At 40.8% G+C, this 27,849-nt stretch overlaps 1 protein-coding gene across 1 annotated transcript in view; it reads right to left on the minus strand.

Moving 5' to 3' along the window:
* Positions 1–25,653, minus strand: part of TRPC7 (transient receptor potential cation channel subfamily C member 7) — a 78,096-nt gene extending 52,443 nt beyond the window's left edge. The window contains exons 1-2 of the mRNA XM_054841660.1: positions 25,427–25,653; positions 17,242–18,019 (exon numbers count right to left, since the gene is read on the minus strand). Of these exons, the coding sequence (XP_054697635.1) occupies positions 17,242–18,019; positions 25,427–25,428 (780 nt within the window). The 5' untranslated portion in view covers positions 25,429–25,653. The remainder of the gene's footprint in view (positions 1–17,241; positions 18,020–25,426) is intronic.
* Positions 25,654–27,849: the final 2,196 nt, after the last annotated feature.

Raw genomic sequence — 27,849 nt, forward strand, 5'->3', positions numbered from 1 at the left:
TGAAGCTCTTGGATCTTCGTATTTAATCTACATCACACATACATATATATCATGGAGAGAAGTACTGCATTGCTTAGATTATCATTTTGAGGAGAAATAGCAGAAAAGAAATAAAACAGAGAAGTAATTCTGTAAAAACAAACAGAAAACTCCCCCAATTAAAAAACGCTTGTAGAAAAAAAAACAAAGGTGAGAGAAGAGAGGGAGGGCAGGAAGCCCGTAATATTGCGTACTAGATGTGAAACAAAATTTTTAAATAAACCATCACATCAAATATTCAAAGTGCTTATAAATATTTACCAATTAGATTTCATATGAAATATGCACAAGCCAGTTTGAAAGCTGTTGGACAAATTTCCTTCTAGGTATTTACACTGTCCGTGACTGGCCATATGTTTAGAAATGGAAAAAATCACAAGATGCGTGGGAGGGAAGGCGATGAGAAGATATGTCGCAAAAGGGCCCTGCACTGATCCTGCTCATGTAACCATGTTATCATCTGAAGTGCACTGAACACCCCTTCCAAAGAGCTCTGTCAACTGTTCACATAACTGCTGACACGTTTGAATACAGCCGAGAGTCTTTCTTTTGTTTCCAGATTAAATGCCTACACGCATAGACTGTGCCAAGGCTGTACAGTTAATTTTCCAGAAAGCACAACATCCAGTTGGTTTATGTTCTCTTGCTTCGTAAGTGGCAGCACATCAGGGATTTTTTTGAGCTTTGGGTGTACTGTGTCATGTTCAGTGGGCATATTTCTGGAAATAAAGCCAAGTCCTCATTTAAAACATTTCACTACTCAGGTGCATCTTGCTAAGTATGTCTGGAGGTAGCAACAGATGTTGCTGGTTCGTCTTTTCAGTGATCCAGACCTTGACTTCTTCACCCCCAGTGAGCATAATATAATAAGCAATCTGTTCAAATACAAGAGTTTGACATTTCAAAAGTGTGTCTCTCTTGCTTTCCAAGCAATTTGGATGTTTCTAAATGGAGCCGAGATAAACACGGCAACAGTTTGGTCTCTGGAGAGTGCCGGGCTGCAGCATGGTGGTGCAGAGGGGCAGGGCCTCCAGGCAACGGGTGGTTTTAAATCCTGTGGGGGAGTATTGGGAGACACCAAGAGATGTCTCCAATGAAAGAGCCCAAGGACAAAGCAGACAGTGCTGTCTGTGTTGACATTATTTTTGGCCAAAAAAGTCTGGAAAACAACAGTATGCTTTGAGTGAGCACCAAAAATTGTGTGGTTTCCAATGAGCCATGAAAATAACATCCCTTGCATCATTACAAGGATTTCAGTGGCAGCTGGATTGACTGATTTACCATAAGAAAATTTTTTTGGTGTCTCCTTTTTTCTCCTCAGTAGGTTAGGCTTTCTAGCTGCAATTCCTCTCACCACTTCATACGCACCACAGAAGCTGATCTCTGAGACAGCATATCCCTTCAACAAAGGGATAGAGCAGTGAGAAATCAGTCGAACCACGGACTTGGGATTTCACCTTTACCTATTGACTGGTAGGTATATCAAATCATTAAAGAAGCTAGCCAAGATGGTGTTAGTGATTTCTGTGGTGGACTCAGAAAATCCCTTAAAATTTGTTACAGTGCTTTAAAGCATCCTTCACCAGTCCAGGTATACGTATAACCTTCAGAACAACATTCTAAGAGCTTTAAAGTAGGAACTGTCAAAAGCAGCAGAAAGGATAGGTTTGAACCTCCCTGTTTTGTTTCTACTCTTTTGCACTCTAGCTGTTATGTATCTACCAACTCTACCAATAATTGCATCTGGGAAATTGTTCATTTTTGTGATAAACACAGCTTCTGTGGGACCAAAACCAATGAATAAATTTTGCAAGCTCTTTCCATCAATAAAAACATCTGAAAATGCAAAATACTTCAGTTTGATATTCCCTTGAAACATTAAAAAAAAATTCTTTAAAATGCTGGGGTTTTTTGGGTTTTGTTTTTTTGTTTTTTTGTTTTTTCTTTTTTAATCTAAAATCAATGGATTGTTATTTGGGGCAGTAAAGCCAGGAATCCATTCACATAATCCTAGGAAAAAGCTGAGGACTGAAACTGAACACAACTCCTGACTCTTTAGCCAATGTTTTAGATTCCCTAGCATGAGAAATTTCAGGATCAGTCCACTCTCAACTTTTTTTATTACTTACATTGAATTTTTTTTCTATCTGAAATTTAAAATAAGTTTCCTGTACCTGTGAACTCTCTGTACACTGAAATTAGTGGATTACTGGACTTATTTAAAGTTCTCACCCTGAAGAGAGTACAGTCTTTTTTTTTTTAATATGTATCTGAGAAGTTGCCATAAGAACACCTTCATGTCCTCCTCTCCTTTCCCACGATGTCACCTTCTTCCTGGCAAGTACCACTCCTGAGCATCTCTGTAGCACGCATGTGTGCAGAAACATCAGTGCTATTCAGTGTAGAGCTAACATCCTATTCCAAACCTCTGAAGATATTTAAATGCACTTAGAACAGAAATCATGTTGGTTGACAAATTTTTGAAATTGGAATATTTAATATGTCAAGGTTGGCATAGCAGCTTTTCAGCATAAGATGGCATTTGATGTTTGATGTACTTTCATATCATCTCAGCTGGTTTTCAAATCCACGTCACAAGTAAGCCACATGCTTTTGATTTCTCAACTAATTAAAAGGTGGTTTTTTACCTTCTTGCAGATTTTCCCAAGCTCATGTGAATGTTTATGCTGAAACACCTGTTTTCAGAAGATAAACTATCGAGTCCCTGGATGTCACATAATCAGGACAGGCAGTACGGAGGTATTAACTAAACGCTTTGGCATGCAAAATGCAGGGAATACACACATTCAGTGAAGGAGAAGGTCTGTCTCCCTGTGTTCTGTCAACAGCTTCTCTTTATTAAATACAAACTACCCATTTCAAAATAATACTCTGCTAATTCTCTTGGTGAAGAAGAGTTTAGGATCTGTTAACATCAGCGGCAAAAATCAAGCTCACGATGATGCAGTCCAGGACTCCCAGTCCCTCTCCATTATTTTCAAATATTTGCTTGCTCCTTGTGTGGGAACATGACACTGAGAAACAGCTTTTCATATTTTTAAAACCACAGATGCCCCCTTGCATCAGAGGAACCTTTATCTCAACCTTACTTTTATCATCATGCAGAAGGAATTCCTCTTTTATCCCCAGATGCATTTCACAAGAGCAGGAGTCCAATGCGGTGTTGAGGTTAATTTCTTTTGTTTGTCACCTATTCTGCTTTCAACAGAGTCCTCACACACAAGACAACGCACAGCAAGCCTGCAGCTCTGATGTGACAGATGTATTAAAGCACAAAATTTACCTCTGGACCAAGCTCCTCATTTCACATGCCAACCATACTTTTTCTCTCTGGCATTTTCCCATGTTTCTTACCTTCCTGATCTGTCTGTTACAAGCCCCGCTGGGGAAGAGCCACATTTCCTATACAATTTGAGACTGAATAGATAGTTTCCTTGAGCTAAATGCATTAGCTGCTCTCCTTCAACTGTGTGGCTCTTTTCAGGTCTGCTGCTTGAAACCCCTATGTTTCCTGAACAGCAGATGGGAAAAACAGGGACAAAATAATGGAATTAAATTTAAAGCAATTGTTTGCTTAACACAGCTACATTTATCCCCTAAGCTGAGTTAAATTTGGCACTTTCAGTTTGCTTAAGGAACATATATATGTGTTCAGAGGCGCTATGAGTCCCATCTCTCATGGAAAATTTGGCTGCAAACTGCACCTGCATATCAGGAGAAAGACTCGTTTAAATCCAGCCTGCAAACGAATGCTGGCTTAACTGAGAGCCATGATGCAACTTACATCAATAACTAAAATAACCATATGTCTTCCAGATCTCAAACAGCCAACGACCACAGTTCCCAATGTCCAGCAACGACAGCTCCTTGGAAAACTAGTCACAAGCATCAGAGTGGATGAAATTCTGGTCCCCACAGCACCTAAGCAGCAACCAAGCACTTCAGAAAAATGTGTTCCCAGCTGCAGAGTCCTGGCAGAGAGCTCTCTTGACCATATGGACATCACCCTCTCTCTAAGAAAAGCAGACTTAGAAGTGATGCTGCAGCACTTTCTTAAGCAGAGATATGAATATAAAAAGCGTATAATTATATTTCTCTGTCCTGAAATGAGTCTAAATCCTGGGACTTGGCTAGTGACAATGAAATGACACACTTGGCAATGAGCAATTTCCACACTGCACTGGTGTAAAGTTCCCTGCAACAAATTATATTCCAGGAGAATGCCATTTTTGATCATGTAAATGCCAAAAAACCATAGACGCTAAAGTACCTAATACCATTTTGTGGCGATGTAAAATTGTTTGTATATCATTCCTGTTTATCCACAATCCAGTGCATAGTCTGCCTAGATGCAGTGAGGATGAGTTCATTATAATTATCTACAATAACAACAATTAACAACACAATGAGGAATAAACTAAATCACTTCCCATCTGCATCCTCTTTAATGTTGGACTTGAGATCCTCAGAATGTGTTACTTCGTTTACATTCATTAATATGATATTAATTCCCTACAGTGCCTTGGATAAACGTACCTGACTCCATTCTCCCATCTGCTGATCTAGTATTATTATTCTATTCAGAGCAATAGTCCTAATTATGTTCATTTGTAGTTCCAGTAGATATCCTTGCCCAACGCGAATAATGAGCAGCAGCCTTTGGAAACCAGTCATCTTGCTCATAATAAACCATCCGGCTCCTAACTATTCCCTAAAAACCAGTGCTGGTATTAGCTGAATGCTTGGGCATTTGGTGTTACTAATTAAACACAAAGCTTACCAATATTGTATTGGATTGATATTGTAATACTGATAGCATTATTTCTGTCTAGTTTTCTCACCAATAATTTGATTTTGTCTTTCTGAAAAATGTCTTTGTCTTTGGCACTCTAGAGTACGGTACCCCCTCTTGGTACCATTTGTATTACTATGTCGTTTTCTATCAGCGCTCTGAGAAAACTCTCTAAGATGAACAGTGAGTGTGCTAGTAAGGGCAAGCTCCAACTCACACAAGCTCTGTACTCGTTGCAGAGGATCCAGTGACGAGGGTGGAAAAGGCCAACACATCTTTCCTTTCAACAAGCCAGCTGCAGGTGGCAGGAGCCCTCTCTGCAGTACCATCGAGTAGGTGCACCACTTTGAATACCAGGACTTATTTTGTCTTGCACGTTCAGTGGGTAAGAAAGGAAAACACTCAGTCACGGTTAACTAAACACAGGCAACTGGCCAAATCGCTTCCCCTATTTATCACAGTGCTACTAGCAGCTGGCAGAGAAACGCCAGCCGCTCCTCTCCAAAATGGCAGCGAGGGCCATGGCTGAGCACAGTCCTGGGCGGTTCAGCTCTGCCGCAGCAGCCTCCATCTGCCTGCACGACCAGAAAGTCCCCTGGCACCCGGGCCGGGCAGCCGGCAGAACGGCGAGAGGCAGCATGGAGGAGTTTGTCTCCCTTTAATTGCTTAGAGACTGGTGAGACAAAGGCAAATTTCTATGGGACAGCCCAGATCGTTGGAAAAGGTTCTGGTAGAGCATAAATCCTACCTACTGACACAACTGCTGTGATGGATCTCTTAATCCAAGGTGCCATCCGTTATTTCTCATTTGTTTAAAGAGAGGAACCCATGAGCAGTGGTCAGATTGGATCAGGCCCACCAGTTAGTCCACCAGCTTCACTTTATAAATTTCTTTCAAAGGTTGAGGATGAAATCATGGTTTCAACAAATCCAAAGAAAATATGATGGTCAAATGAGCTATGATTTTGCCAAATACCGTGCCTTTTCTCCCACATTAAAGCTATTATAACATACAAAATGTGAAAGTAATAGCATTGTGGTAAGCTGAATTTTTTATGCTTAAATAAATTTTGAAAGTATTTCTAAACTATTCGTTGCCTGTCTGCTGGTTTGTGACAGTCATTGTAACTGTTAGATTCATCCTTCTAAGCATCTGTACTCAAAAAGCTGTTGTAGAGGAGTAGGGCTTGCACACAAAAGACTAGCACAATGCAAACAAATCATCTTCATTCCTAAAATCAGAGTCATCTCTAAAACCAAACTATTGTCTTGACTCCTTGTCTCTGAGAAGCAGAAACAGGGTGTGGAGCAGGTATCACAGCATCACTCTCGCTAAAAGAGCTCCCAAAAGCCAATTAAATGCCACTTAAATCTTCACACCAGCTAACTGCTGGCCTTTTCTCAGCAATCTATGGTGTATATGATTCCACAGCACACGTGGGCACTATATTACTTTAATTTAACATTATTGCACTTGCTTTTATATCACAGTAACTTTAACTTAATGTAAACCTGTATTTAACCTTGCCTTCATACAAATCCCTTCCACACACATCAAATTAACTTAAACCATCAGTTGTTTTTTTTCTTCCACATTGTGAAAACACTTTAAATTCCTGATTAACATGTCACAAGCCTTATCATGCTTCACGCTGACTACAAAATATTCAGAGATTGCCTATATCAAAGGTAAATGACTCTCCCTTTGTATTCACTATCAAAAGTTCAGGTTCAAGGATGAAAAGGAGACATCTCAACTCTAAACCTCTTTCTTCTAAATATATCCAATATGCTCCAAGTTAGTCTATGTAAGACGTCACACACGCAAATGTATTCCCTGAAAATCATAGTTCAGTAAAATTAGTTACCATTAGGCCTTGGCAGTTAAGATGATTTCTAAAAGTCACTTTACATAGCAAAAATTAATTTCTAAATTCCTCCATCATATCCAGGGTTTAAGAACTATATGGAAAATCTGGACTTAATATAATCACTACAGCAGGCCACAAGAGGAAGAAAAATAAGTCACCAGCCATTTATGCAGAGAGAAAGCGTGCTGACAGCCCTGGTGCAAACCCTTTACTGGAGTGTCACAGCTTCAGATTTAGAAATTTAATATCAGACGTTTCTGGCATTAATTAATATTGCTGGGTTTCCCCCTCTTTTGCTACAGATTCCTCCCAGGACAATTTATGCGTAAGGGAGTTAGCTCTGCTCACCACCCTTACCAACTCCTGCCCTTTAGGTCCCTTAAAAACGTGCCCATTAACAGGGATTTTGCAGCTTGACAGACATGCACTCTTGATGGAGGATGGGCTGCTTATTTGTAAGGAACCACTGAAATCCCAGGAGCAAAGTGACCTTAAAGCAGCTGAAATATGCTCAGTTCCAACAGGTTCCAGATTTTGCACTTATCTTTCTATCTGGCTTAATGTCATATTGTTCAACTTAAAACTTATCTACATGAAAATGCTTCTGAAATGCTTGACAGTGGTGAGGGAGCCGCTGTGTTGCTTTACGTGAACCATTTTCATTCCTCTCCCCTTCCCACCCAGCTCGTGAATTCATCTGTTGTTTCTCTTTAATGATTATAAGGGGATTCCATGTTATTTTATATTTTTACAATCATGATTGCTGCTCACCAAAACCGCAATCGTGCTCTAGTATTAGGCCGTTATGTGCAATCAAACTGGAAACACTAAGCTCTAAGTGCCACAGTTGCAATGCTGTTCATCCTTAACTGAGTAGGACTAGAAATTACTTCCCAAGGAGCTGTAAAGGGTAATAAACGCTGCACTGGTGCTGTGCAAACTGGCATTGCCAAGAGTCTCATTTGCAGTAGTATCACGGGACACAAAAGTAACCCAGCTGTACTCTCTGGAAGATTCACATATTTCCAGGATTGCTTCTGTCTTACCATCTCCAAATGCCAAAAGTTTCCTCCAAACAATTTTTTGAAGGGAACAAACCCCTTTAGGCATTAATTAAAATATTAAATTTTCTTACGCTGATGCATTGTCTCTAATTTGATGCATTGAAAGAATCTTTTTTCCTCTCCACTCTTTCAAAAGAGAGACAGGGGCTTGTTCCTCTGGGAAAGTGAAGAGAACATTTTCCTGCAGAAAGTATTTTGACAACTTTTAAAGAAGTTTTCTTCTTTTTTGAACAAAGTTAGCTAGGAGATTTTAACAACAATATAACTCAATTATCCATAAAGTAGGTTTGTGCTGGTTTTGGCTGGGGTAGGGCTAATTTTCTTCACAGTAGCTGGTGGGGGGCTATGTTTTGGATTTGTGCTGAACGCAGTGTTGATAACACAGGGATGGTTTCGTTCCTGCTGAGCAGTGCTTACACAGAGCCAAGGCCTTTGCTGCTCCTCACCCCACCCCACCAGCGAGTAGCTGGGGGTGCACGAGGAGTTGGGAGGGGACACAGCTGGGACAGCTGACCCCAACTGACCACAGGGATATTCCGTACCATATGGCGTCGTGCTCAGTGGATAAAGCTGGGGGAAGAAGAAGGAAGGCGGGGGGGAATGTCTGGAGTGATGGCGTTTGTCTTCCCAAGTAACTGTTATGGGTGATGGAGCCCTGCTTTCCTGGGGATGGCTGAACACCTGCCTGCCCATGGGAGGTGGTGAAGGAATTCCTTGCTTTGCTTTGCTCGTGTGCGTGACTTTTGCTTTACATATTATCTATTGTTATACCTATTATGCTTTACCTATCTCAACCCACAAGTTTTCTCACTTTTACCCTTCCAATTCTCTCACCCCTTCCTGCTGGGGGAGAACGACTGCGTGAAGCCTTAGTTACCGGCTGGGGTTAAACCATGGCAGGGTTAAATGACCTTGTAGGCAGTGGCCAGGATCCAAATTTTATGCGACTGCTCGGTGGCTAGTGCTGTCACTAGAGTTACAACTTTCATGAATAATGGTGTTATCTTTTCCAGGTGCAGATGTCGGTTGTAGATGGCTGAGTTACACCCTTCAGTATGAATCACATCATCTACTGCTCTGCTTTACTGTGAATAGACATAGACAGATGTTAACATACCTGCACATTTGCAGATACAAATATATATTTTTTTCAAGACAGCTCCAGGCATCACAGCTTTGGCATCGGTTCTAAACCACTCTGAAAAGCTTTGGAGATTTTCTTCTCATGCAACATTTTAATACCATTTTCTTTGGGCAATGTGCCAGGCAGAAAATTATTTAATCACAGAACAGACATAGAAAGAGCACTTACAATAACAGTCCTCAAAATATAGAGGATATTTCTTAAATTATAAATATTTAAAGAGAACAATACAAGAGTCACAAATTTGGGGTTTTTTAGGGTCAGGAGGGTTCTCTACATCCATTTTCCACAGTCTCTGCTGCACATCCATGCAAAACATATCTGCAACTAATTAATTTAGCTCTCAAGACAAACCCAATGTAGCATCTATTATTAGTGGATTTGCCTCTGAAAAAGAACGGCACGGGGAATGAATGTTCCTCATGTACAGAATGAGTCCCACTCAGTGAGTTAAACACAAATTTCACTACAAAGCTTAAATATATTCTCCTTCTCCTAGGCTATTTCCATCATCATTTTCAATTTCCTCTCTTATTTTAATACCTCATTTGTTCCAACAATAAGTTAAAATTTTGATAATAGGAAATTTGTTTTCCTGGTTTTCTGGGACTTGATTCTTTCCTATATTATGAGTTGGGTAATTGGTTGTATCAGCTTATGCGTTTGCTTTGCACAAGTGAAAATTGGGAAAAAAAAGAATTGTAGCTTTTAAACACACATGTTTTTGAGGCAGTAGAGAAAATTGTGTTTTAGGTGAGAGGGAAACAAAAAAAGAACAAACAGTTCTTTCTTAAGGCTAAAAAACCACATTGCTGACCCCATCTCTAAGAAAAAATAATGTTCTCATTAAAGACTGACCTGGAAAAGTTCATATAGAAAAAAAAAACAACCTTGAAAAAAATTATAGATTTACTAGCATGTCTTTAGAAATAGCAGTTTTCATAATTTCTACAGAAGTGCACAACTCTCTTGATTGTGCACTAGCAGTGTAAATGCATTTAGCAGCGTATGTATTTTTGTTCTTTCTCAGGTATCGTGCATATTTAGTTAAAAAATCAAAACGTGAGTCATCCTTCGGACTTTGAATATCAAGATGGCTTCAAAGGCAGCAGGGATTTCCCTTAGAGAAGCCAAAGGTACTGAAGTAGCATAGAGCCAACAGGAGAAGCAAAGAACAAGCTAATTAGAACATAGACTGCAACGCGAAAAGGGTCTGAAAGGGATGTTCTGGCCCAGCCGCATCAAAGCCCAGTGTCAGCAGGCATTAATTTGGGATAAAGCTGAATAACCCAGTGGCCTGCTCTCTCAATTAGAAATTTAGCAATGAGAGACAGAAGAGGTAGCAGAGGAAAGGGATGCAACGAGAAGAGGTGGTTTTCACTCCCAAGCAGCCGCTTTTTGGAGGGGGTTGTTGGAAAAGTCACAGGAGGAGAAATAGCAGTTGGTTCACAACCGTGTACGGGACCTGGGGTGAGAGACGATCGCTTGGGAATAGTGACTGTTCATGTGCTCAAACGTATCTATAGTGGTGATGCTTAATTTTCAGAACAGGAACTAGGTAAGATTGATGATACTTGTTCAGGAGAAAGTAAAAACAGTATAAAAAGAGGCGAATATATTTTGCCTACCAGGCTAGATTTCTGAAGGTCCCTTCTGTTTTCTCTTCCTAAAACCCAGAAAAGTGAAACAATATAAAAAAAGGAAGTTGCACAAGTAAAAAGATATCTCTTTAAAAAATACAGGTCCTATCTGGAAGAAAAAAAAATAGAAAAGAACAGATATTCTGGAAAATTAATGAAAACTTAAAGAAAGGCCAGATAAAAACCACTAAAGCCTCAAAGAGCATCTTGCTGAAATAATAAATATGAGTCACAAAAGGTGTTCCCAAACCTAGCAGAGGCAAGATGTCTGCCAGAGAGTGTGTTGGGGTGAGAGATTATGAAGGAATAAAAGGATCACTTAAGGAAGAATGGGTTGGAGCAGAAAAATTGATTGATTTACAAGAGTGTTCATGAGGCTAATAAGGGAAGTTCCCATGACAATCATTTTTTAGTGGGAGATGAGTTTTGAGGGCTGTCTCCAGTCAGTCAGTCCTGAGAGCAAACAACTCTAAGAGTTTGTTCAGTTTGGGCAGGACCCAGAGTTTCTAGGTGCAGCCTTGCTCATTTACAGCCCGATGGTTTTCAAGAATTTTTCTCTTTCCAAGTCCGCTGCTATCCTCCATTCTCACAAAATATTTCCCCTGCCTACTATTTTGCTTCCCAATGTTTTCTGCACTTTCCTATTTTTTTCATCACATCACTCACAGCAATAGTCCAATAATAATTTTTTTTAACTCATGCAGCACGTATTTTTCATGCTAAAATGTTTCCCAGTCAGGACTGCAGAGTACAACTTCTTTCCAAGTTTTTCTAGACCTTCACATAATTTTTGTATCTTATTTTCTCTATATTTATTATCAACCTCTCTTATTTTCTTACAAATTAAAGAATACCCCCCCTATTTATTTTGTATTTGAAGAGTTAGACTTCTTTCAATAAGTCAAATTTCCCCAAGTTTACAATCAATATTGGGAAATGAAGTAGTTTGCAATCTCCAACATATTTATCTTCAGCAATGCCCATGACTTGTAGATGGCCTGAGAAATGAAGAGATTGGGAGTCGCCTTCAATGCTGCAGAGCCACAAACCCTAAAAAGCTGCAGCTTTTCAGCAAGATATAACCAGATACGTCAGTGCTTACTACTTTGCAACGGAAGTACAGTGTCATCCTCAAAGTGCAGGATCTGGTCCCAATTTCTCATTTGCAGAGATAAAGCCAGAAATATTGAGAAAATCTACAAAGTCATTTCTCTTAAGAAGTTTAGGTGAAGCATATCCTGTGAAGTTAACAATTTATATTTAGGTAGAAAAAAGGTGAGACTGACTTACTGGAGCAAGAGCTGTGCTGTAGGAATACCAGATCATCCCTAACAGATACAAGTCGTTGAGTCTCCAGGACTGTTTTGTCACTCTTTCTTTCAGCACCATGAGAATTGAGAGATTTGAGCCTCAGCTGTTTTACATTACTGCAGCCCCAATGAAACAACAAGCAGTTCCTAGCGGGCACATCTCTGTAGGCATCTACACACTTGATTTGCTGCCACACAAGCCATCGCTCCCCACAAATAGCGTAGCAGCCAGTTGCAGTCCGTCAGCCAGCTGAGCCTGGACACGATGCTCACCTGCACACAAGAGCAGGCTCACAGCTAGGGTCTGCTTTTGGATCCCAAAGTTTTTTAGAGAAAGGACAACCGTTAAAAGAAAAGTGACAGCAAGAGGCATATAATTCAGAAACAAAAGGTAGTACGCTGTAGTAAATGAACTGACAATGTTGGTAAGATCGATAAGCAAAGACCACGTACCACATATCTTCCAGGTGGTGGTTTTGATCACGCCTTCAGTTACATTTTAATCAACAGGAGCTGAGATCTTATTTACCACTTATGGTTGGTGAGGTCTTTTCATAGCCTCTTTTGCAATTCTATAATTTAATTTGTCTGGATTGCTAAATGGAATGAATTGGCTGATTGTCTTCATCACAAGGACATTTCCCGACACACACAAGCATGTAGTCTAATTTGCGAGCATGCAAGGCTGTGAAACAGACCTGGGTGTCGAGTGGGATCTCACCAGAAACAGGATTGCACAGTCACAGCTTTAAAAAAAGTAAACAGAGCAATTACTCTGTGTTTCACTCACTGTTTCCAGGACGTGGATAGTAATATCGAGCCTAATACTGCTGTTAAAGACAGTTGCAAGGGCATTTCCTGCAGACTGTTTGCTAGAAATGTAATCTCCTAAGGGGCTTGGTGGACCTATAAGAATTGTTCCGTTGACTCTGCTTTTTAATATTCCAGTCTTAGAAATGAGTCACCAGGCTGTGGACAGCTGGTAGCTGTGAAGACATCTGCATATGGTTTCACATCAAGGTGACACGGGGAAGATCACTTTGTTTGGACCAAAGAGGAGAGCAATTCTCATCAGCCTGTCTCATGGGTGATGACTTGTTCATATGGACAAATCCTGGCTATTTTATTCATACTGGAAGTGACATCAAGCTTACTTACATAAGTAAACCAAACAGTATTCACTGGTAGAAGAGAGAAGGATTATTTGCTTTATGACTCGGGCCCAGGATCTGCCAACTTTGAAAGAAATGGGAGTGTACACGGATTTTTTTTTCAATTTGAGTAAAAGAGAGAGAAAGAGAGGGGAGCCTTCCTCCCTGTTTGGACTAGAGGGATCCTAGCTCTGCTAGGCTGACGTTATACGTTTTCTCCCTCAAAACAGCTTCATATTTTAATCATAGGCCTAATGGCTGTTTTCCACACTTCATGAAAAACTACAAAGTACATTAACTGTGTCCTATATTTCCGTTTTAATTTTACTTTTAATTTTTAATTGAAATAAACTAGTTTCCCAGTCAGTTGTGCCTACAGTCTGCAGAAGCATGGTTGCTAGGAACTCTCTAGTCCACACAGGGAGGAAGACTCCCCTCTCTTTCTTTCCAAAGGCACTACAGACCAAGGGCCTAATCCAGCAGACTAAGTTAGGCCCCCAATCTGTATTGCCCTTGCTCTGGTGGATGTTGATTTTTTTTTTTTTTTTTTAAAAAACACAGAATGAAAACTGTAAAGAACGAGAAAGTCATGAACTGGTTCTTAATTCCAATCTTTCAAACGAGATATATAGAAATGTCAAAGCACTGAATTAAGCCTTTTTTTTTGTTTTTTTACAGCTTGGGCTGCCTCCACTACGGAAGGGTATCATTGCATCAAGACCTGCAAACATACACAGTGATGCTGACATTTACTTCTCTCTCTTCTGAAATTTCAAGAATCCACCTCTGAGGGGTTTCCTACCCACCCCATTTCTAGGCTAATTGGCAGGGCATTCAGTGCAATCCCATTGCTAGTATTTTCAGTAGAAACAACCGGTTCAATATTTTTCATCTTATTTTGGGGAAGGGGGAGTACTTATTTCTAGACTCGTGGACCACATCTTTCAAAGCAATTTGTTTTCTCCCATTCATAAGAAAACTTTTTTGCAAGATTTTGGCACTAGAGAATTTAAGGAAAAGCCGAAATTACTTCTATGTGAATGTAACATTATTCCACTTTTTTCCCCTCCTCTTCAAAAAGCATTGCAAAAGCCGACATTTGCTAGAAATAATGGCACAGCAACATTGATCCAAACTATACATTTGTTCTAAATACTGTGACGGCTCCTTATCTTCTGTAGCCCCATCTAAGCTTCAGCGAAAAAGCACTGATTCACCCCAACAAAGTATCTGCTCCAGTAAAACCATCGGCATCGACTGACTCCGACAGCTTCCCTCTTTCTTCCAGCTCCAAGTCTCCACTGTTCTTATTCTTTTCAGCATGTGGGAAGCCACATAGTAGCTGACTGTCTTGACCTTGCTTTTGAGCATAAATCAACACATCAGGAAAGGAGTTCAATAGGGCAATATATCCATACCAGACTGATAGCCACAACATCTACTCTTGCTATTAAAGACCTATTGATTGGTCAACAGAAAGGCTGCTAAAGGCCAGCAGTGTGATCTGGCACGCGTCCAGACTCCCATTTTCTCCTCAATAACACTCCCGTACTACTTTGTGATGTGCGATGCTTATGCAAAGACATTTCATGAGAACTGCAGTGTATGACTGAATCTTAGCAATTTAGGGAGAGAACAATCTATTCAGCTGCTGCTGCTGTAAAAAAGAATGGATAAAATGATTTTCACCTAGTAATCTTTACTGGAGCCTCTCTCAAACTGTGGCCAACCACAGCTAATGCAACTTTTCTGCTTTAAAGTGTTCACGTAGCTGTTTTGGTTCACTGTTCATATCTGTACAAAGAGGCAACTCACCTAAAAAATTTCATGTTCTCTAAAAACATAGCGCATGTACTGGCTCCTCAGGCTGATGTGCTAAATGGTGCTATTGCATAAGAGACTTAGGGCAGCAAGCAGCAGGTGAGAGGCATTGCATTTATATTTTAATTAGCTCATGCTAGGAGTTTCTTCAGAGGTTACTTAATTACTATTTGTCCACCTACATTATTAAATCTTGTTCTTGTCCTTCGGTTTCAAGGACTTTTTGTACCTCCTGAAAACTGTATTGCTAAGATTGCATATAAATAACTATTCTGAAATAATCCCAAGTGATAATTTTATAAATCTGTTGAGTACCAATTGTAATTACAGAACTTTAGCAATAAAAATTAAAAATTCTAGGAAAGTATTATTTCATGCACAAAAAACCCTCCTCTGGAGCTTGTCTGAGTTCATAAATTTTCATCATTTGTGGGCTTCTTAAATACATTTTCAGCAATCGCGTTCTTTTCTACAAGTGAATTCTCAAAATGTCATGTTCTGTGAAAAAAACCCCAAACCCTACTGTTTTATTAATACCCTATTCTACACCACACTGATTATGTTAATAAGAATAAATATTTTTGCATAAATACATACATCTGATTTTTTTTTCTACAGTGAGAATACATTATAATCTTGAGAAGTTTCTTATTTCTGGAAGCATTAATATACTAAAGGAATGTGACAACGTTGAAGTAAGCTGGTGGCATGGGTACTCCTGAGGTACTTCACCAACATATGCTGATGTGTGGTGTACAGAACCTTCCAATAAGGCAATGAAATGGGAAAGCCTTCCTGGAAATACAGAAACTGGGCAAAGGGTTTCTAATGGTTTTTCCGGTATTGATTTACTCACATCTATTTGCCAATGCTGGGGAGATACAACCACCATGAGACTATTTAACATTTGATTGCTTGTTTGCTCCTGGAAGATTCATGTACCTGTCAGTGCCAGTCTAGACCACGTTGGCACCTCCATGAACAAAAGGAGGCATTCTCGCAGAAACAGATTTACTTTTCTGCAGCAAGACACTTATCAGAACTGACAGGCATGCAATACCGAGGCTGCTCGTGCTCCACACAATATGTATTTTTCTACTGAAAAGAAGCTGGAACATTAATGAGATATTAATGTTGTTAACTGTGGGTGTGAGCACACTGTGCTTTCACACTGGAGTAAGCCTCACTCGAGCAGCCACATTCACTGAACCCAACGAGGATGCTTCGCTAGGACTGAACGTCATACAAGTAAAAACTCCCTTTTAAATTATTGTGTCCTCGCAATTCTGATTCACAGGGGTAAAAAGAGCTTACAAGATTTTGCCCTAATTTTATTGCCAAAAGAGCTCTGTGGTTTGGGTGTTTTTTCCTGTTAGAGACTTACTACAGAGTTTCAAAGGCAACAGCCTGAGAACGTGCTTTCTTCTCACTTTGAAATTGGAGATCATAGAGCTACAAATCCTGAAATGGATGCTTTAACACTTGAATAGTTTTGTAAATTAAAAATAATGGATTCCTGGCAGGCATCCTACCCCAGTTTACTCACAACATAGATTTTATTACCCCAGTGTCACTGATCTGCGCAATAGTAATAAGTTAGAAAATAGTCTTATGTTGATGACTGAGCCAGTGAAAATGAGTTTTGTCATGACTAATTTATTTTAGAAAGGGAGACAATGCTATTTATGTCATGGAAATGACTGAGAGAAATAATGCAAATGACATTGGACATTTACAAACTCATTATGATAATCGCAATCTTGAATAACTTATAAGAGAGTTCTGCAAGTTCCACTGTTATGTTTGGCATGATGATAAACCTCACAATGACGTCTTGATCATTTCTCTCCTGCTTTTTTATGAAATTCATCATATATAGATGCAGTACCAAACCATTAAGATGCAATGCAATTTAAAGTATTTTACAGAGAACCAAAATTACTTAATATATACCTTTTATCATTGTAACAGAACTAGATGCACTGGATTCTTAAGCCATTAAACCAGCTTCTAGAGCTCTGCCTCCAGACTAGATTGCTCAATTAAAGAGACTTACCTTTCTTACAAAAAATGAGTCTCTATTTTTGTAATATTCTAATTTTTATTCCTGCCGCAAACTAAAGATTCTAAGTAATCACAGTGTGCAACATAAAAACTCCGAGTAAGGATGTCTCTGCTATAATATGTGATAATCAGTCCCAAATACTTATTAACTGGAGAACGCACAGTGATCTGAATCTACGTGTAGTTAACACATCTGGCAGTTTCTGTGGCTTCTGTTTCCTCCCCCACCCCCTGAAACGGCAAACCAAGACTTGATCAAACATGTAAAACACACAGTACCCTGAACGCATTCAGCCCAAGGGAAAAGGCACAGTGGTAAGTTACCTTAAATTCAGTTTCAATGTTGGCTAGTCTGGCCAATTCATTGCTTAGCTCTAACGCGGTAAGGACAGGGTCTTCACTGGAAAGAGACAAATAAGCAGCACTGGCTAATCCTTTGTAGGCATTCATTCTCGATCGAGAGTGACTAAAGGAATCTTTCCTCTGCTTCTCAATACATTCATTGCACTTGCAAAAATAGTCATGTGGCCTTTCAATCCGCGCGCCTTTTAGAAGTAAGATGTGAACAATTTCATACTCCTGGCAGTGGGCAGCAAGTATGATAGGGGTAATGTCATGGGAGAACCGAGTGCCATCTTCATCGTAAGCATAAAAATCATCATCTCTCAGTTCCTGCTCAAGGGGGCTGAGTGTGAGACGCTGTCCTTGTGCAAAGGCTGGATGGTTCAATATTGCTTCTACAATGCGCACGTATCCTTTACTGATGGCTAATAAAAGTGCATCTCCAACTCGAGCCAGATTCTCCTTTTTGAGGAGGAGCTCCGTCACTTCCAGATGCTCATTCCCTACAGCTAACTGAAGGGCATTTTGTCCCATATAATCGACACAATTAAAGTTCAAGGTTTTGGATTCCTCCAGCATTTTTCGCACAACGGGAATGTTGCCATATTCTGCAGAATCGAGAAAACGTTCCTCTTCTGCAGTCAGGCTGGTCCCTTTCTCATTGAACATGTAGGCTGGGCCCCGGATGGCCTGCCTCCGGCCCTTCTCCCGAAGGGTTGTGTGCCTTCGATGCATGTTTTTATAATTGCTGTTTCTCAACCTGCAGAAAACCGGAAAGGAAAGTTGGTTATATTCTCAGAGTCTCATAATATCACATAACCTGAAATAAGGTTAGAAATGTGTCATTATGATCAGATCTTGCTAGCTTTTTATGGTCGGGACCAGTTGTTCAAAGTTCTTTAGGATACATGTGGAATAAAGATTAGTTTTCAGAACAGACAAGTTCTCTTCTGACTTGTACACCCTTCTGGATGTCAACAAGGATACAGAGCACATTCTTAACTGGAGAAATATTTTAAAAAAATAATGCATGAATACATTGTTTTCCATTTTTATTGTTTAGAACTTCATTACACAGTATTTAGGAATGATATCCACAACATAATATTTCTCCAAATTACTCTTCTTGAGTTTTATCCTTGAGGGGATGAGTCCTTAAAAAGTTAGCAGGACTCCCCATGTCAATAGATCTTGGATCAGGCCAATAAACTATCTTCCATGGAGTTAAAACACATGCTTCTAATTTTAAACACACAGTAATGAGGATAAATATATTGCATATTCTGCTAAGATTCAGCTGGTACAAGTAAACCACCTTTTCATTCACTGCTTTTTTCATGCTACATAATACCATTTTTCTGTTTCTTGATCTAGAGCAGTTTAATGAATGACTGTCTAATTTTCTCTCTGAAATACAATTGACAGCTACTCCAAATCCAGGGGCCAGTGAAAAACACAGAAATACTCCTGATTTAGTGTCACATCACTCCCCAGTAAGTATCCTTCAGAGAGCTACTGTAGAAAGACAAGAACACAGTGCAGATCAGAAATGATCATTAGTTTCCCACTGATTATGTGGCTGAGGTGCCTTCACTTGGAGTTGGCGGGATGGAGACAAACTATTCTCATTCTACCTTCACTGGAACCCCCAAAGAAAACTATGCTATGTGCAACCAGGCTCAAGGGGGAGTAAACACAATGTTATATGAAATTAACTGAAATCCTAAATCTATCTGTGTGTTAAAACAGTCATACTTTGCATTCAGTGCCATGTCGATGTTGCTCTTCTTTCTGTAATTTTATTACAGTAGCATCTCAACAAAATCATAGTCCCTCTTTTAGAGTCTAAGCACGTGGACTTAATTGTTATCCTAAGCCCACAGAATGTGCAGCCTGAGTAAAAAGGTAAAAACAACACCTCTTTCACAAAAAGCATTTGCACTCAGTCTGATAGCCAGTCTGAAATCACTCGGGTAAAATTTTCAGGAGGCTCTAAGCTGCAGTGGGCAGATGTAACAAATAAGCAGGTGTTAATGGTCAGTGGGTGGCAAAGGTTCATCCTTCGACACTCCATCTGTTCTCCAAGTCAGTTTTGACCTTCATTCAATGAAAAGTTCTGAAAAAATACTACTGGAGTTTGAAAGTGCTGTCATGAATGACAAGAGGGAAACGTGCCAGGAAACAAAGTGGAGTAGATACATTGCCTTCAATATTACATAAGAAAAGAGTAGTGGAATCAAGCAAAAACCTAGGAAAACAAAGGGTATCAGAAACCAAAAATACCTGAAGTGCCAGGACACAGAAATTCTCCAGGTACCTGTTCTTAGGGAACTAATATACACATATGTATCTGTCATTTTAATTCATCACTTTTTTACTGATTTAGAACAGAAAGCTAGTACTGAAGAGTTTCAAACAATTTTTAAAGCAAATTTTTAGCAGCTACATTAAAATTTAAACAAATCCTAAGAAAGCAATTTTATGACCATACACAGTTGAAAGAGATGTTCATAATTAAGTACCTCTCCCCTTAAGCTTTGATGCATCAGTATAACAACTTAATAAATGCTGGAAGAAACAGAACATATCCCATGCTCTATTGAGAGATAAAGTGCTATAGGAATCTTAAAACTAATCCCTTCCAGTGTGGTTACAAGTTGAAGAAATACAGAGATGAGGGACATAAGAATGATGACGGAGATATGGTTAAGTAAATTAATTCCCAATATTGCATGAAGTTTTCTATAGGAGAAAATAACAACAGCTAAAAAAATATACCGTTAACATATCCAACACTGACGGGGAGACAGACGTCTCTAAAGCAGCAAAATGCCTGGGCCCCCTTTGAAGTTAACAGCACGAGTTCCATTGATTTCCCTGGAGTCTAAATTTTGCACACACCTATGTGCATGCGTGCACACACACACACACGCACACTGTGTTGTCCCCAACAATTAGCGTTCATCTCAGAAGCAGTCCCAGTGAGACCACGAGGACTAACGTGCTGAAATGAAATATTTAACCGTATGCAAAAGTGCTTATCTAAACTGAAGCTCATGACCTTAGCTGTTCAGGACAGCATCTAACTTTTAACCTGCGCTAAAGTCATACTGAGTTCAAGTAAGGACTATACGTACAAATAAACACTTCTGAACTGTGACTTTGTTAAAATGGGGACTTATAGTACCAGAAAGCACTTCACACATTTGCAGTCTTGGGATTTCCTCGATGTTAAATTAAACCTCTTAAGATGTTAAGCAACTTGAAAGGATGAGCTGGTGATGGCTTAAACAACTGCTGCTGGGATCAAGTGGAAACCAATCCAGCTCCTCTTGCTGCTCAGTGATGACCCATGAGTGTGACAGGATTGCGCATGCCTAAATATTTTAGGGCAGTTAATTGCAATAGCTGCTTCAAGCTGGAGGAATTCCACTGGGCTTTTCTGATGTTCAAAAAACCACGTATGGTAAGATATTTGGCATCCTTGTATTTGTTGATATATTTAATGGTCAGTACCGGAAGCAACTCAGAAATATGGATAATTTCCAGCAGTGAGGAATCTATTAGATATTTTGTCTGATATCCACTTTAATTCTTGATACTTTGTTGGTTTTTTTCTTAGAAAACTTTTCTCTCTTGGTATGTTATTGCCTCTAAAGGAGAGCCCAGATAGGTGGGACAGATAACCTTATAATCACTCTCAAAGTAAACATAAAACTACATAAAACATTACCATTGGTCCAGTTCTAAGATTTTTGCCTGAGAAAGGAGGTTAGAGTTTGGCCTAGAGCTAATCCACACCGGTTTGTTGTACCTGCAATAACATGCCAAGAGAAGGACCTTCATTTCACTTTCTTCAATTCAGAGAGAGCACTGGACTCAGACGCTGTTTCTAACAACAGAAACTGCATCAGAAAAAGAGGAAACGGAAAAGCATACCTGTCCTCTGAAAAGATAATCACTATTCAACATTTATCTTACAATAAATGTTCTGCAGGGATGCCTGCAGCATGGAATTGATCTCCTGCCTGCAGGTAAGGCTAAGAGCACCGTAATTCAGAGGGCTTCACCTCAGATGAATTATGACCCCCAGTCTTGCTCATGAGCAGGGAAGATCAATATCTCAGCTATCGCGCTTTATCATCTTTACAGAGAACAGGAGATGAATAAAAAATTATACTTTTAACTTTGAATAATTTCATGAGAAATGCTCAGCTATCGACTTCTGTTCTGAAAAGAAAGTTATAATTATGTTTGACCTGAGCACTGAATCGTGATAGAGAAGTGGTAGTGCAAAGAGTAATAGATGCAGTAGCTGAAGATCTTGAAGACTGAACCCTACTGTAATGTCATGACTGTAACTTTTTCTATTCTGCTTTTCAGTTATGCACAGGCAGTTTTAGAACTAATCATATTTACTGAGCGTGTGTAATGTGCCCTCTTAAAAAGAGTAATTGTAACTTGATTGCATTTATCTTACCATTTTTGTTTAAAGGTGCTTTGCATTGAAATGACTCTGTATTTGCATATTTTATTGAGACAGCTAGTGATCAAACTCATCAGGCACTGCAATTAAATATTGTGTTTTTCTAGGAAAGGATGCCAACATATGCAGTGTTGTTGGAGAGAAAATGTTCTGGGAAAAGAAAACCAAAAATTTCAGGGCCTAAGTGCTGTTTGCAGCAAAGTGCATCCAGCTTTACACAGCTGAGGGAGCCATAAGATGTCTGGACTCCTGTGGTGAGCAGAGAAGAATAGCAGTTTCTGAAAGGTGATTTAGCTCTTAGCAAATCATCCTCTGGGAGCATCTCAGCTTCTAATTAAAGTGGCTTAGAGTAGGTCCTTGCAACTTGCACTGACGGTACCAGGCACTGAGACACTCAACATCTAAAATGGAAACGTGGCGTAACATGAAATTTGTTCTTACAGTGGTGTCACTGAAAACACTGTCAAAGCTGAAGCTCTCTGGTTTTGCAACCACACTCTTAACTAGTCGGAGTACCAGAGATGTAGAACAAGGTAGACACTGGAAGGAAACTGGCCTGCTTCATATTGAGCCTACCCAGCAAACATACTTCCTCCTTGATCCTCCTTTCCGAAGTGCTCCAGACTATGTCACGCAGGACCTTCTGCTGCCTCTCTGGTCCCACGCAAGAACCTACAGAGGGGCAGGGCTACCACCTAGAGCTAAAGATTGGAGAAAATTTTCAAAGGCCTAAATGCCTTAAGAGGCTAAATTGGAGTTTTCACACATGGCTTTGAACCAGAACTTTAAAAGCATGTAGGACAGGCTGAATAGCATCTGTCTGTGTTTTTAAAACATCTGAATAGGTATAGAAATCAATGGGTATCAGGTACTGTGACAATTCTAGATTTCTCAGGTGGTGTCACCCTTTATTTTTCTTAAAGCCTAAAAATTAAGCAGGGCATTTACAAAGGTAGCTTTAAGAACTTACAGTCTCTGACTGCTCTTTGGGTTTGCTTTCAGTCAGTGCAGAGAGGTTGGCAGGAGTCTCCCTGTGCCCTTTCAATGGCCTCCTTTGTCCAGAAACTACAGAAGAAACTTAGGATAAGTAACCTGTACTATGCCTCACATCAGGTAAAGCAACCATCAGAGTAGGCTTTGATGAGACATTGACTCTCTCTTGTTGAAAAGAAAATTTAAGTTTCTGAAAGCCATTTTGAAAGCATTACCCTGGTTCCTGCAGAGCCTCAGAAACTGTCAGATTGACACTTTACTTATTATTTTTCTTTCCACTTACACCAATATTTCTAAAAAGAATCAGGGCTGCAGACTCCCTGAGGCCTCTTTGGAATTGCCACAGCTTTTATACAACAAATGGACCATTTTCCTCTATTGACCTTTGCTTCCAACACAGAAAACCTGATCATCCAAGCCATGCTATAAACATGAATTAAAGAAATTAAGTTCTATGAGCAGACACAAATTGATATAGAAATGAATCCTATCAAAAGAGTAAGTCAAACTGTTCAGAGCAAAAATAGTAGGATGTTGCATCTTTTAGTTTAAAAATTTGCAACGTATTTTGTAGCAGACTCCAGACTTCAGATCAGGAGCACAAACTGCACACATTTGTTATCCTGTATGCAATAGGCTACTCTGACATTCCAAATGCTGCATAGGCATATATTACTAGAGCTCTCTGGAGCCTTGTCTCCAATATCTTAAATAGCCTTCTAAATCTTACCTTAAATCAAGATGCTATCCTTTAAGGCAAAAGTTTTAAGTATCCTTTTCCTCACACTGCTGACTTACTACGTATACAGTCTCGATATCATTTGGGGCGGTTGTTTTTGATTAACAGCAGCTTATTCCAAAGATTTCTATGCTTTGAAATGTTAAGTGCCATTTTATTTAATCTTAGGACGTCCAAAACGCGAATTCAGTACTGTTAGCAACACGGTCCTTCTTCTACCTGAAAAGTTGCATGCATATCCAGGGACAATCAATATAATTTTTTAGCTCTATTCAGGCAGATATTCGTTCACTTGCAAAGTAGTTCTACAAAGCAGCTGCAGGAAGCAATATCCCCTCTCCACCACTGCTCATATAGATAAAAGAAAATGATATTTCAAGGTCAAAGTTTGAAAACAGACCTCTCTCCTTGTGGTAGTACAGGTGCAGTCAGCAAACCACACCTTTTCAAATCCTTCTAAGATATGGCAGGGTGAGATACATTCAAGACGACAAACCAGGCCTCTCATGTCATTAAGGGATGCTGATGAATGATACACACTAACACTCCCATCATCTTCTTCTCATGAAGTACAAGGTCTGAGGCCAATAACCCAAAAACATTGAGGATAGACCACCAAATCTTTACCAGGATATAAATTTTCACATCATGCGTGATCTCTGTTAGAAAGGAGGCAGCTCTGCCCTGTGGTTTGAGGGAAAAAAAAAAAAAAGGAAATGGAATTTGGCTTTCTACCAGCTATCTTTCACAAAACCCCATGCACTGCTTCTCAGTTGTCTCACCCTCCCCCTTCGTATAACCTAAGCATTAGCATTTTCTTTCCCATTCCAAAGCAATGTCATGCACCAATACAAGACTTTTACAGCAGGAGAGACTGTAAAATAATCACCTCAGTTCTTGTATTCAATTTCTTCTTGTTTTAGAATATATGTACTGAGGGTTTTTTTCCTTCTTTCCTTGCTTTTCCTTAATATATGTTTCTGAAGATGACTGATTATTACAACAATATCCTAGAACACACGTGAGACATATCAAAATCAAGACTGCTTTGACATTCTCTACCGTTGTCTATTCATTAACATGTCTGGACACCAAATGAACTACCAAAACAAGAATCAGTCTTTTTTTTTTTTTTTTTAAATCTGTTTTTGGAAATAGGAATAATTCACCCTCACTGTTGAAACACTTCAAAACTCAGGCTCAGATCATGCTGAGAACACAACAGAGGAATACCTGTTCATTCATAAGTTTTTACTACTGACGAGAGCAACGAAAAATATTTCTAATTGTGCAAGCAGGGGGCAGTGTAACGCTGATTTTCAACAAACAGTTCTATTAAAAAGAGAAGAAAAAGCTTTGAAAAGAACTGGTAATCTCGGTTCTGGCTGTATTTAATTTTTCCCTATTGCTGCCCCCTTTTCATTGCTCACTTCATAGTCATTTCAAAACAAGAAAAAACGTGGAGAGAAGGACTCCTGACAACTGTTAGACCCAGCAAGCCGCAACAGGCATGATACAGTGTCCTGTATTTAGACCTCTCATTTTTCCTCATTTTGCCTTGACCACACTGTTTCAAGCAAAAATAAACCTTTAGAAAATTCACCCAGCTACAAGAGAAAACAACAGCGTGGCTCCAAACCATGTGGCCAGTAGACAAACAAGCCCTTCGAGTTACACTGAGACCAAGCACGTTTGCACAAATTCCAAGGGTAGAACGCCAAACCAATTTCACACGCAGCCACCCACCTCACTCACGCTAGCCCATACTCAGGCTTGCAGGAGACCGAGTCGCACCGAGACACCTCTAACCCCAAGAAAACTTCCCAGGTCACGACTAGGGACTGGCATTAGAGCCAGGGCGCTTCTCAGAGGAGCTGAAAGGAGAGCCGGCTCTGGAAGAGGCAGAGCCCCGCGGCTGCCCGCCGCTCCCCGCAGGGGCAGCAGCTTACATGTGCGCGTCGGGGCCGGGTCCGCTTCACTCTAGAGGCGCGGGGCGCTGCGCGGCGCTGCCCCCCATGGCGCTGTCCGCTGGGACGAAGTGCTGCTGTCCCCGGTGCTGAAACGCCGCTCAGCGTGGCCGGACGGGGCGAGCGCTGTCCGCGGTGCTGCAGCCGCTGCCGGCGCGGTCGAGGCGGCGCTTCATCCTTATCCCCTCCGCGGCGCTGGGGCAGAGCTCCCCGGGAGCGCCGGGGATTCGCTTCCTGGAGAAAGAGCCTGCTGCGAGGTTGGCATGTGAGTTGCGTTGTCCTCCCCGTCTTCCCTCCCTCCCCCCTCTTCCCACGCCGTTGTCCTCCTCTAGGTGTGGATTTGATAGGGTTTTTTTCGGCGCGCCCCCTTCTCGGCCGGAGCTGGGCCAGTGCCCCTGCGCCCTCCCAAGGGCTTCCCCAGAGCAGGCGTGGCGAGAGAGCCTTCCTGGAGAGGGCAGGGCTGCCTGCAGGCCGCCTAGCGGGGTGAGGGGCTCTGTCGGGGGCTCTTCCCCTCACACGCCTCACGTCTGCCTCATCCGGCTGTGCCGCCCCTCCGCTGGGAGTGGTTAGTGCTGCTTCTCCCCGTCTGCCGTGCCCAGGTTGAGATAGTTTTCTGCCTTCCCTAGGAGAGCTTGTCTCTTAGGGGGTGGCCGAGAAGGGGGTGTGTGTGTGTGGCGGGAGTGGAGGGGGGGAAATGAAACCAACACGCAAAATAGTCAGTCAGTGCAATCAATCCCCTCTCTTGCTTGGCAGAGAAGGGCCGCCAGAACACCAACTTCAAACTGCACCCGAAAGCACCGGTGCACCCTTCTGCACTCTATCCTGAGCGGTAAGAGCAGGTTGTTCTTCCCGGGAGACACACACACGCTACCTCCCACACAGCTCCAGCCACACAGGGCTCTCCAAGTCCATGACCTTCCTTGTCCTTACCCACCCATGAAACTCCCCTGCCCACCCGCTCCTCCTTACCCGGATGCCAGGATCCCTGCCACATTACACACCCCATTGCAGTTACCAAATAACACCATCCTGCCTCACCTGGTGTGTCTCCAAGAGTTTGAGTCTGGAGGAAACTGTCTGCTTGAAGAGGTGATGGTGGGAGGCAGTACAGGGTGTTCTGAGCAGTGCACACAACAGGATGGCAGGATGCTGATTTGCCCCCAAGTTCTCCCTCTTCCACCCCTTCACAGCACTGGGCATTAAGAGGAGATTTTTCACCAATTTTCAGTCTCAGATCTGTGTAATCAGCTCAGCTGAAGGTGTTATTTGATGGAAACATCTGAGGGAAATGATGGGTGCAGGCACTGACCATTTTAGCAGGGACCACTGACAGCTTGGTGTGACTTCTGTAGTGGCACTATAACAGCATCCCAGACCATGCTGTTTAGAAACCGTTAAAGACAGCTGGTGCAGGGCTTTCATCCCACACCCCCAGGCAGCTAAGCTACCTTCACCAGCCTGAGCTGTACTCGCAGTTGTGAGGAGGGGGAGCCTTTTCCTGCTAAGAGAGTTTATGGCTTGAATAAGGGGGAGAATGTATTAACCTCTAACTATTGTGGGAGACACCCATACCTGCAGGATTCACTGCACTCTGTTTCAACACTGTCTTCCTGTGCTGATACCTCCTGCTCTCTAAAATGCACTAACTGCTTTATTTTTGCCTGCATTTACGGCTTCTTGGAGTTCACTGAGAAAGTCAGGAGGGCCCAGATAGGTAAACATATGAGAAGGATGTAGATGTTACCAGCTGCAGGGGAGAACAGCATTCTGTGGCAAAGACAACCTGTGAAAAGGAAATAGGGGAAAAAGAAAAAAAAAAAAAGAAAAAACAACAAAAGCAAAACTCCACAGCTATATACTCACTTATGCTGTTGAAACAAACTTGAAATGATATATTGCTGTACAGACACAAATCTCTGCTCCAGGTAGCTAACACAGCTTGAGGTTAAGAGCAACCCCTCTCTTTTGCTTTGGGACAACTTTTTCTCTAAACAAAAAAATATCGCTCCAAGTATCTTGGTATTTGTCTGGCCCTTCTCCCTTCAGGGTTTTATTTTCTGCTGTTCGATGGTGACATCTGTCAGCAAAACAAACTAATTAAAAATCAAATATGTTTACAGGCTTTTGAATTAAAAGTATTTATTTACATTTCCTTTCTAAGGCTTGGGAATACTTGCAAAAGGTCAATTTATTCACTTTTTTTAATTAGGTAAATGTGAAGTGGAGATTAGACAAAACCAACATTTTTTCATTTATTTTATTCATAGACAGCATTGCCAGGTTATCTGAAAAATATTCATTTTAGGTTTGAACATGTGATTGATTTGATTAAACATAGGTAATCTTTCTCCCATATAGAGCCTGGAAAAAAATTTAGGTATGGAATCAATATACTGCATTACTGT

This window comes from Grus americana, chromosome 14 (genome assembly GCF_028858705.1).
Source record: "Grus americana isolate bGruAme1 chromosome 14, bGruAme1.mat, whole genome shotgun sequence".
Taxonomy (NCBI): Eukaryota; Metazoa; Chordata; class Aves; order Gruiformes; family Gruidae; genus Grus; species Grus americana.